The 11720-nt window shown below is 43.6% G+C and overlaps 5 protein-coding genes across 5 annotated transcripts; 2 read left to right on the top strand and 3 right to left on the bottom strand.

Annotated features, from left to right (window-relative positions):
• Positions 1-3581: 3581 nt before the first annotated feature.
• On the top strand, positions 3582-4525 carry FSST1_002679 (RTA1 domain-containing protein; the record flags this gene model as incomplete). Its single annotated transcript, XM_083228691.1, has 3 exons — positions 3582-3726; positions 3786-4034; positions 4092-4525. 3 exons carry the CDS (start codon positions 3582-3584, stop codon positions 4523-4525), a joined length of 828 nt encoding a protein of 275 aa, XP_083092861.1.
• A 560-nt stretch (positions 4526-5085) lies between these two features.
• FSST1_002678 (NADPH oxidase family protein) lies at positions 5086-5673 on the bottom strand (the record flags this gene model as incomplete). The annotated part of the gene is made up of 1 exon (XM_083228689.1): positions 5086-5673. One exon carries the CDS (start codon positions 5671-5673, stop codon positions 5086-5088), a length of 588 nt encoding a protein of 195 aa, XP_083092860.1.
• An 871-nt stretch (positions 5674-6544) lies between these two features.
• On the bottom strand, positions 6545-6962 carry FSST1_002677 (uncharacterized protein; the record flags this gene model as incomplete). Its single annotated transcript, XM_083228688.1, has 2 exons — positions 6545-6698; positions 6751-6962. 2 exons carry the CDS (start codon positions 6960-6962, stop codon positions 6545-6547), a joined length of 366 nt encoding a protein of 121 aa, XP_083092859.1.
• Positions 6963-8006: 1044 nt separating this feature from the next.
• Positions 8007-9584, bottom strand: FSST1_002676 (Zn(II)2Cys6 transcription factor; the record flags this gene model as incomplete). The annotated part of the gene is made up of 4 exons (XM_083228687.1): positions 8007-8547; positions 8594-8886; positions 8941-9456; positions 9513-9584. The coding sequence occupies 4 exons, from the start codon at positions 9582-9584 to the stop codon at positions 8007-8009; spliced, it is 1422 nt and encodes a 473-aa protein (XP_083092858.1).
• Positions 9585-10185: 601 nt separating this feature from the next.
• FSST1_002675 (Alpha/Beta hydrolase protein) lies at positions 10186-11313 on the top strand (the record flags this gene model as incomplete). Its single annotated transcript, XM_083228686.1, has 2 exons — positions 10186-10743; positions 10801-11313. 2 exons carry the CDS (start codon positions 10186-10188, stop codon positions 11311-11313), a joined length of 1071 nt encoding a protein of 356 aa, XP_083092857.1.
• Positions 11314-11720: the final 407 nt, after the last annotated feature.

The raw sequence follows: 11720 nt of genomic DNA, 5'->3' as shown, positions 1-11720 counted from the left end.
CCCTAACCCTAACCCTAACCCTAACCCTAACCCTAACCCTAACCCTAACCCTAACCCTAACCCTAACCCTAACCCTAACCCTAACCCTAACCCTAACCCTAACCCTAACCCTAACCCTAACCCTAACCCTAATCCATAGGGTTGGCTGGTCTAGATGAAGAGGATAAGTAGTTACTGGAATAAGTAATTAAGAGAATATTCTTTTGCTATATCTGCACTTCTTAATAGTAATCCTAAAATGCTAATATTCTGCGATTAACTTAGATAGAGCCTAGCAGGTTACCTATAAATAAATTATTAGTGCCCTTAGATTTATATATCTATAAATTAGGCATTCGCCGAATTATAATCTTATTATAGGAGTTTTAAACTATAATTTAATAGCGCTGAAAAACATAACAAATTATATTATAAAGTCTATTTTACACTACTTATAAAGAGGATAACCGGGGCAGTGTAGTATTATTAATCGAAAGTATTATAGTTTCTACTATGTCACAGTGTATGCATAGTGAAGAGTTAATGTAATTCTAAACTTCCAAGATAGGGAATGCAGCTTCAATAATAATAACCCACTTGCTACTATGGACACTATTTAGAGTCCTAGGAATGTTTGCCAAGACATTCTCATGTGGAAGACTTTAAATTGGTTACAAAATTGCCTTGCATGGCATTACTTCCTTCCTCTTTACACAGCTGAAGATGCTGTTTTATAGGTATACCGAAGACCCTAAGCCCATTTCCCCGTTTCATTATAATAGTTCACTGTTTGTTAATCTGACGATTGATTATTACTTACTTTGACACTGAAATGTGTTATAAGTTGTGGAGAGATCATATCTATTCGTTATAAATCTGCGATTCATGCAGTAGGTTCCCATTTCTGCGTTGCAGTATGGTCCATTTCTCAAAGCCCCGGGATACATGAGTATCAGACCTCTATAGCTCTATCATCAAGTAGCTGATGTAAAGTACTTGATCTCATCTACACAACATCTGTCAACATACCATGTTAGCCTATCAAGAGTCCACAATCTCATTGCCTCTTCCCAGAGACCTCAGGACTGTTGAATGATACCGAATGCTTAACTTCACTTGACGCTGAGTACACTTGCATCATCGAGGTCAACACTATATATTCCCGCGTTGATATCATGTACATTGTAGAGGAGGGAACACTCCAGGGTCGGTATACAGCGAATAGCTTGTGCTACTGACGCATTAAGACACTTCATCGCATTAAGGAGTCTATCAAGTGCCATCTGTTTTGATCAGAGTGAACAATAGCGCATCTTTTGTAGTTGTTCAGGGAACTTACATCATAGTGTGAGGCTCGATGTAGATGACGAGATATGGGGGTTTGGCCTTGGCTATCAGTGGTGGCCGGCGATTGGTGTACCCAGTTCTGTGACCTCTATGGCTTCTAAAGAGGAAGGCCACTTATGTATACCCATTGCTAGATCCTCATTGAAGAACTGGCGAGCTTTCCAGTACATATGTGGTATGACCTCCTATGTGATTGACTTTAACAGAGGAAGAAAATTTAGCGCTTGGTTAAAAGTCTTGAGATGGAAGCAACGAGTAGTACTTCGTAGAGTGGACATATGTGACATAATTTGAACCATGAAGGCAGAGTTATTCCACAGTCTCTCGTGCAGTCCTATGGAGGAGTGGAAGTCCAGGTCAGCATCATCCATAATTTTGTTCAGTACACGATCGGTTACAAAAGGTGACTGGCGTAGTTGTCCATTGACCTGTTGAAACACATCACTTGCGTTGAAAGTCATTGGCTTAGGCCGCTGTCTCATTCTTTCGTGGCTTTCCACCAGTGGCTTTCAGAGTTAGCAACAAGTTCCAGTTCGAGTGAATCTGGGCGGCAACATTTATTCGGTGAGTAAGACGTTAGTTGTTCTGAGAGAGGGCTTAGACTATTAACAGAACCACGTGATTGGACGTTTGATAAATGTTATTATTTCGTCCTTGAAAAACTCATCCTCGAAATGACCATTATTAGTGAAACAATACGTTCTGGTTCAGAATCCCAGGGAAGTTCATCACTGTATGACAAGAGGTCCAGTATAAGGCCGATATGCTAAAGGTATTTAAGACGCCGGCGGATACGGAAGTTGCTGTATATGAGTCGAGATTACGTACTCTGACTTTCAATCTTTATAAAGGGATGCGTTCAAAGACAGGTTGCTATTCTTTGGAGACGGAAGGATAATGCGTAAGATACCCTTTGTCATGAGGCCTATCCTGTGCAAGCTAAGAAAGAATCTTCTGGCGAATTTCCACGCAGAGAATTTACAACGAAATTTATTCTACTGCTCATATCTGACGTAGTACCTAGCGAGAAATGCAATTATAGATGTGCCAATGTTGTTGCTTACTGAGGTTATCGTATTCTTGACAGTGGGGGAATATCACTTACTGGCATAAAGTAAGAACACCGGGAAAGAGCAAGTTCAGGAGTGAGAAACAACTTGTAAATTCTCAAATCTAATGTACTTCCAATCATGCCTCAGCAGCTTATGATATTAGGCATTATCTTGGCTTATCTCTTCTTTAAGACTGAACTTCTCGGTGGTAGTCCACCGAACGATAAGATAAGAAAATTGTCACGTGCAAGGAATATAGCCACAGACGGTCTCGTGTGGCGTCAGCAATCCTTATCTTATCTATGAACTTGTGGGTACAAATTCATTCTTCAAGCATCGTCGCGCTGCAAATACTTGCTTTTCAATGTATAAACCTCTTCACAAAATGTCCAAAAAAATCCTAATAAAGATTTTCACAGTAGAGAAAGATAAATATATAGTTGTAAGTGCACACTCATAGTCAGGAACAATGTGATAATAGGATATACTCCAGAATTGTCTATAACTATAGTTGTATCATATCATCCTTAGAACCTTTTAAGTAACAGAGGGAACAATATTCAATGGGATACAATGGAGCAAGAGTGTGGGAGGGTGAGATCTCTGAGTCTCAAATCACTTGTGGCTATCCTTATATCGGGGAAAAGTAACTTTCGGTTGTTGAGCCCTCAGCACAGAGATTAACATTACGAGTGGCATTTGGCGTGAATATTATAATCTCGCACGGACGACAATGCGCGTATATTTACTATAGAGGATTAAGCAATGATGATACTTGTGTTTCTTGTGTATTGTATGGCGCTGGAAGGGCTGTGCAAAATACACTACAGCAAACAGTAATGCTTAATCTGTCTCAAGGTTTAGACCTGTATGCGTATAGCACCTGGTAATGCCCAATGGCTTTACTTCCCGACTAAAAGAGACATTGTGATGGGAGCTCAGTCTACATGTATTTTTGTTTGTAATGAAGACGTTTCATATGTATCCCATGTCAAGGGGCCAAGCGTTAATCTCTAACACTATTTTAGGCTACTGGTAAGCGTAACCTGCAGGTAATCTACTGTCTGTCTGGCAGAATTCATCAAGGGGTAACCAAGGGGGAGGCTCCCCCTCCTATTTACTATTCACATGTTGAGGGCTTAAGGTCTCCCAATATTTCCATTTTATCACATTCTTCTTCTAAATTTTACAATTTTAGTCGATATGGCTGATTACTTTCACTACGATCCTTCTTTCCCTGTTGCAATTTTATTTGTTATAATGTTTACTCTTAGTTTCAAGCTCCATATTTACCAAGTTACAACGACAAGAGTATGGTTCTTTTGGCCATTTTTAGCTGGATGCCTCCGTAAGTAATCCTTACATCGTGAACAAATTGCTTGAAACCTGACGATGAGAATACACCAGTTGAATCCATAGCCTTCATTTGTCGGGCTGTCAGTGCGAAAGAAGCACCCGATTACACGGTTAGTGTCTGTATGATCCAGGATAACCTGCTTCTTCTCGGTCCGACATGCTATTCCGCTACGATTTACATGCTTTTGGGCCGCTTCATCAAGTATCTGGAGGGAGACAAGTACGCGCTCATCAAGCCCAGATGGTTAACTAAGATCTTCCTCTTGGGTGATATCACTTCAATTGCGCTCCAGGCATTTGGTATGAACCTGGTTCAGTGTCTGCGGCCGACTGTATACTAATAAACCTGGATTATAGACGGAGGGAAAAGCAATAAGTCGGATGCACCCCAACTCACTTGGACCACAACTGAAGATGCGGTAGTCGCTGGCTTGATAGTCCAGCTTGTTTTTTTCACCATGTTTGTTGTCGTTACAGTGTGCTTCCATTACAGATTTGCCAAGAACTCACTGGTACAGCCGCCCAACTGGCATAACTTCATGATGGCAATTTATTTTGCCTGCATGCTTATACTGATTCGGTCTATTTATCGCATGGTGGAATATATTCAAGGGCCTGATGCTGAATTGCAGTCTAAGGAGGTCTATGTTTATGCCCTCGACGCCATTCCCATGGCTATCTTGACTACCATCTTCCATGTTATTCATCCGTCGAGCTATATGCCAGTCCTGGAGAAATCGTTAAGCAAGACAGAGAGCGAGGTAACTTTGGCATATGCTCGACAGCAATGAACCAGATAGGTGCCAATGAGGCAGTTGGTTTACACCGGTAGTTTGGATCTTGTGGTTTCTTTTGCCATTTGAGCTGGTTCTCAAGTATGTGGCTTTTTGTCGATTCTATTAATTGATATCCTTTTCAAAACATATGGTCTAGAGGTTATGCAAGACATAGGATAAAGATCTTCCATTGTTACAATATGCAATTGTAACTAATATTACAAACATCAGAGATACTTCGACTGCTTATGCTATTGCAGTATCACAAAACATCCGTTACTCCATGCACATTTCCAAGAACAAAATAGAGATTCAAGCTCTTACAAAACTACCTAATGTAAATGTTGTTTAAGAACAAGACAATCTCATCTCATTAAGTCCTCTGTTGTTCATTTGAGTAATTCACTGTATGAGCTCATTGGTCTACCTTACATGATCAAGAATCCGGTAACCCACTATGACGCGTTCAATGAAGATAGTCAGGATAATGAACAGTGCGTTTACTCTATCAACTACGACATTGTAATGAAATCCATGATTTAAACAGCATGATCTCAACGAAAACGCGTTACAATTCACAATACAAAGATCTCCTCCACCAGTTTGATTACGAACCCTTGCTTCCCAGGCCTTGTAACAGAAACCCTGACATCATCTGCCATTTCTGGAGGACCACAAACGATTACTTTAGTTCCTCCAACAACACCACGCAATTCTTTCTGTAGCGTGGTGTTTATATCAAACCGCTTTGCAACAGTTATATCTACCTCGAAATTGTTCCAAAACTCTCTGCCATCCGCAGATTCGGTAACTCTGTGAACAAAATTTCGCACTGCCTCAACGAGAGGTTCGGTCCTCACTCCCCAAAGAAGCTTTTGTTTGCACTCCAGATTCGTTAAGCTTGGCGGAATATCGAGACATGGCAGCACACCTGAGATACCAACACCTCCAGCGATGCAGATGATGTTGGGGTACTCGATACTTGGTTCTGGGAGACAACTTCGAATAACAGATGTGTGACCACCATAGGAGCCCTCAATCAGTACAGGTATACCGGAATCCGAATTTGAAGTTGCCAGCAGAGATGCCAGTCCGCCGTGACGACGAACAAAGATGACCAAGCCTGCGACATCAGCCTCCCGTTCATGCAACTCCAAGTCCATCACTGTCGAGTCTTGCTTAGCCTCGTTTCCATCATTGTATCCATTCGGCAACTCAACACTGGGCTGTAAGCGCCTCCCGGAGGATAACCGGCCACTGAGAATGGATGATTCTCCCAGACACGCCACGTCAGAGAGGGAAAGTAGACATAGACGTGACCCTTGGCCCTGACACGAGAAATTGTATCTTGAAGATAGTCGCCGTCGATGACCGTAACATGAGCTCGTTGGACACCGTTTCGCATCAAGCGAAGTGGTCTAGCCAGGAACTGATCAAAAATCCAGATTGCAAAGGCGATCCAAACCCACGTTTGGTATCCCCACCACCACTCATAACGGTAGAAGATGTGCAACATACAGCTAATCATGGCAAGAAGAGAGAGGATAATGTGCGAGGCAAGGAATGCCTCGTAGAGTTTCCGTCATATCGGGAGTATAGAGAGTGGAACCAGTAGGGCTAGAGCCAATGTAGCCACTATTCCCCAGATCCAATAGTTGTCTTTGGCTTCCTTGTCGTGTGCACCTTCACCCATGGCGGCGGGGTTGAGGTAAATCTACAAGTCGATGGCTGAATGTAGACAGGCCTATAGCATGCAGATAACAGCAATCCACTGATGAACGAGAAGAAAGGTTGAGTAAGACCAATTGGTGACCTAGAGCAGCACATTGTTGTGACTGGGGAAAAGTACAGCGAGAGCTAAGTTGACAAAGCTCAAGAGACCCATACGGTTACTGATATACGAAACCAGCTGCTGATCTAGAGAGTTATACCAGGACATGGGATCCTTCAGTTCATATCCGACGGCACAAAGAATGATGTTGATGACCCAGATGAATGCAAGAAAGAAGCTCTGTTCCCGAGTCGGTATAAAGCCTAGTCCAAGAGCTGGCACAGCATGATTATTACCGAATAGAGGGGGGTCGACAAGTGTGGCTCGAAACCTTGAAACAAAGGGTGTGAGAGCGGGAGGTACTCAAGCATGGACAGAGCGATGGGGATAATGACACATGCTGTCATCAAAATGATACTGTATCCTAGTTAGACAAGAAACGGAAAGTCAATGACAGAGTGAGACTTGCCCATATTTCTCGGTTGCAACTTCCATCTTTTCAAAGGTATAGTCGGCGATGAAGTTACTAAGCCAAACTGCCTCATCAACCAAAGATATTTCGTTGAGTATTGCCGTAGAATCCAGAATCTCAGTAGGAGGAGATTTGTGGGCGGGAGCTAGAGCAACATGGTAAGAGTGTTTAGGGGAAGGCTGAATCTTGTTCCTCCCGATAATGTCCATTTCCCACACGCGTTCAAGCGTGGAGTTTTTGACGTCTTTGCAATGGGTATGGAAACACCACGCCATGGTATCGAGAAAGGCGTCGTTGGTGGCTTTACACTCTGGTGTTGCAGCAGCCATATGCATTGAACCCATCTCATGATCCATGCCATGGTCTCCATCGCAATTGAGCGGCCATGCCTTGACAGTATCGATACATCCATACGCAGAAGGAGGGTCATACATGGTAACACCGTACCCAACGACTCCGTATCGCTCCCTTCCCGTGGTAGTATGTGACCAAACCGCAATTGGTAAGATGGTCCCTAACACTAACCTCACTATACGTGACTTCATGTTACAGAGAAAAATGGAAAAATGATACGTGCCTGCTGTTGAGAAGGGCTGTCGAGCATGTGATTGAGATGAGGATGATGTATGCTGTAGAAAAATCATAAGATAGTACATTTGTACTTGACGAATTGGCCAAGTCATGCAATGCGGTAGATTGAGCAATACATTATTAATAAAGAATATTCATCAAGATAGAGGATCTGCATTCTATCACTGTATATTCATTTAAACTAGGATCTGACCACCTGAATGGCATATAACAGCTGAATTATCACTAATCATATCGTTCTGATGTCGGCTAGCTACTCAAAATGCTCCTTTTAAAGTCTTCTTGCAGTTTATCTTCCAGTCTTAATTGACAGTTGCCTTTTTCCAATTGGCTCAATTGAGGTTCTTGGCACAGCTGCTTCTGAAACTTGCTTTAACTTGCGCAACCAACAGCGATTTTCCGTCATAACTTTTCCGCTTACGGAGTGGATGGAGCTCACCTATAACTAACGTGCATTTCTACTCACAGAATTCAATACCCATGCTCGAGCATGATGCATAACCTGTGTCTACAATGACAAGGCGCTTCTAATTTTCAACTTTGTCAAAGTAAATACAACCAGTCTTGGCCCGATTTCTACCATGATCACTCATATCTTAACATTGTGCGCAGGCTGCAGCCTTCAGTATTTGTTCAATTTGTTCTTATTTTAACTATCGAGTCTAGATCAAAGGATCCCTTCGAGCCCATAAGTCATATAGATCAGCCCGGAACGCGGCAGCAACTGGAAACGTCGTCTCCACGGTCAAGAGGCTCTGCAAAATATGGTCTTGCTGCCACTGTTGCCAAGATCGCGCCCCTGCAACACGCAAAGGAAAGAGCACCAGCAACGGTGAGATCGGAGAGTTGCCAAGAATCATATGTGTTCTTGCGAGTATGTTATTCACATGCCACTGTATCTCCTCTTCACTCAAGGTCGGGGGCACAATGCCTATGCCTTGCCAGTATGGCATTTCGTAGTCAAAGACTCCAGACAGATATATACTTGTAGCCGAAAAGAATGTCTGTGCTAGACAGGAAAAACTCGTAGCCGCCAAGTTGTCACTTGTCCCATCGGAAGCTGAGGAAGTCATACTGGCATCCCAATCAACAAGAGCTTGCCTAAGTTGGAAACCCTCTGAAACGATAGCATAGGCAATATCGTTAACTGTTCCCTGCCGGTCTGGCGTCTCAACTTCTCGGGGGTAGAGAAGGTTACGTACACTAGACTTCGTCAGAAATGTGTTCTTACATATCCAGTAATGTTTACCTGACACGAAGCGTTGAGCAGGAAACAACGATGTTGAGTAGTTCATTTAAACCACAATTCTCGATTTGACCTGTACCTTGAATCTCTTCTGCGACAAGCCTCCAATCAGGATTTGCGAGAAACGTAGGTTCATTATATATGATGGATCGGCAGGCTTCATAGACCCGAATTTCCGTAAAGAATCGTTGCCCAAGAACTGACTGACACACCGTTGGACCTGCAGCAACGAGAGCCTTAGAGGTACCATGTACCAGATGTTGCACCCAACCGGCTCCTGATGGATCGGTCATAAGCTCAAGAGTACCAGTTAGCAACAAGTAAAAAGAAACTCTCAAGATGGCATTTACCTCAAAAAGTCCCAGAAGATGTGTTGTCCATAAAACACAAGGAAGAGAACTGGGTCGTTGGTGGAACTGATCAAGAGCCTGCCTTAATCCTCTCACCGATCTTGAGTAATGACCAACAGCTAAGCCATAAGCCTTACTCGGGTCAATTCCTTCGGACGAGTTCAATTTGACGGCTTGCATCGCTCCAATTGAAAGAACAGCATGATGGAGAAAACCACCTGAGACTTCATCTTTCATTAAAGTGACCACGTCGGTAAATCCAGTTGTCCTTGGATTGACAATATTGCGTTGAAAGAATGTGTCGAAGTAGTTGGAAAGATAGTAAACGCGATCTTTTGAAAGACTCATACCCAATTGAGAAGACGGGCCACCTTGGGTACTGAGCAGATCCGGGGTAGCGTCGATCTTGCTACCAGATTCTGCATAATCAATGCAGATTTGCGTCGGCTTTTGCATGTCAAATATGCAAGTAATCCGTTTTTTTCGGCAATTATTGCACGGAGAGTTTCCAGAACACTACAAGACAGGGTTAGATCAAACCGGCAATGCGTCAATAAAGTGTCTGCGCGAACCTTGAGATGACTCTTAGCGCATGCAATGCATCTTGAACGTTTCTTGCGCCCATCGAATGGTCCGACTGGCATTTTCATGGTTGTTTTGTGTTGTGAGTCGTTGGATGCGGTGTGATCGGTGCTGATTCAAGGGAAAATTAAATGAATGTCGATTTTTACTGAAAGTGGTATCGATTGAGCGAGTCTGGTCTGTGAAGGTTACCATTCCCTTTACGGATACAATTGAGCGACGCTACTGTCGTGTGGGTTTTTTTAACCAATAACGACATCGACAGTTGGGCCAGCTGAACTTACGCTTGATTCCTACCCTGTTCCGTTGTCTTGGTCAATGAGGCTCATCCACAACGCACCCAAAATACATCGCCCGAACTTGACCAAACTCAGAATAGTCGCGCCGATTTTCTTGAAGGAGCATGGGAAATCACAACGTTTGACAACACAGGGCTGTGCTGCTGACGAATTAATTCTCGCGAGCTTAGATATATCCATTCTATTGCGACGTGGTTTCTTTCTCCTTCTTTAAACGCCTCGTTCATCCGTCATGTATAAGTACAGCTTTGTCTCCCATGCAAGTTTTTTCCCTGTTTCAGCATTCCACACTATCACAAATTTGAACAAACTTCCAGTTCCATTCCACAAAGAATACATTCGCACTCTTTTTCGCTACTTCACTATGCATCTTTCTATCGTTTTCCTGTCCCTGTTGGGAATCGGACATGCCATAACCCTACCTGATCCTACCGGACCATATGGCGTTACTCTCCGCTCTCAAGGCATGACCGACACACAACGTGTCGACCCTTACGACCCAAAGAAGGGTAACAGACAGGTGCTCGCCTCCATCTTCTGGCCCATTCTTCCATCCACCTGTTCCGAGGAAAGCGTCCCTTACATGCCCCCCGCCGTTGCCAAGTTCTATGGGCAGCAAGCACAGAGCATGGGTCTTTCCAACGAAACCTTTGCCGCTTTCAACTATGCCGTTTGCAAGACGCCTGATTCGCAAAAGGGATGTGAAAGCAAGAAACGATTCCCTCTTGCCGTCTTCTCGCCAGGTGCTGGCAACTCTCGACTTCTTTACAGTATCATGGCTCGCTCGCTTGCTAGTTATGGAAACATCGTGGTTTTGATTGACCATCCTTACGATGCCGATATCGTCGAATTTCCCAATGGAGAAATAATCAAGAGCGGCAACATCCCTGAGACCACCAAGGCTTTGACAGAGTTAACTGAGGTAAGAATACTTTGCACAATATCTCGTCAATCATACTGACTTTGTTTCTTTCTTTAGGTGAGAGCCAAGGATGTCTCATTCGTCATTTCCAAGTTCTTGCAGCCCTCGTTCCAAAGAAAGGCACTGAGAGGTCTTCCCGGATCAATCGATACCAAGAAGATAGTAGCTCTTGGCCATTCTCTTGGTGGTGCCAGCGCGGCTGTGGCTTCCCTGTCCGATAGCCGAATTCGCGGAGGAATGGATCTGGACGGTCAGATTTTTGAGCCAGCTCTTACTAAAGGGCTGGACAAGGCGTTCTTTCTCATCGGCCGTCCCAATCACAGTGAGGAGGACACAACTTGGAAGAAGTTTTACGCCAGGCTTCGAGGACCCAAGAAGGAGATTGCAATCAAAGGTACTGTGCATGGATCATTCACTGACTACCCACAATTGATCCAAGCCCTTGACCTGCCTGCATCAACCAAGAAGGCTGTTCAGCAGCTTGTTGGGGACGTTGATGCCAATTATCTTGAGAAGTTTCTCTCCGAGACTATTGTTAGTTTCATGAATATCTCTTTTCGCGAGGTTTGAAGAATTTGGGACGGTCCTCGATTCGTAGCATCAATTACCCTTCTATCTTGATAGCGTTCTGAAGGTCGTATACAATGCTTTCAAAACGAACCGCTGGTTTTTACTTAATAAATTATAATATAAATTGATACTTGACATTTTGTTAATATGAATTGAATGCCTGAGCGTAGCCACATACCCACTGCCCATGCAGTGTCGTTGCTTTATAGGTACTGATCGTCGCTACGCCAGCCACCCAATCAATGCATTTTCCGGATATGAACCCACTCTGCCTTTCGCACGAACGATTGTGACATGATAAGCTCTAGTTAAAAGTCAGCAGACCTGTAGCCTCGCACTTGACTTTCCCCTCAATATATATGGACCACTTCATCAGTTTTCCATACAATTGTATTCAATATCTTTGA

Source organism: Fusarium sambucinum, chromosome IV (assembly GCF_050947815.1).
Source record: "Fusarium sambucinum isolate potato_lamoka chromosome IV, whole genome shotgun sequence".
NCBI lineage: Eukaryota > Fungi > Ascomycota > Sordariomycetes > Hypocreales > Nectriaceae > Fusarium > Fusarium sambucinum.
Note: the sequence above shows the minus strand (reverse complement) of the source record. Positions and strands in the feature narration are given on the sequence as shown.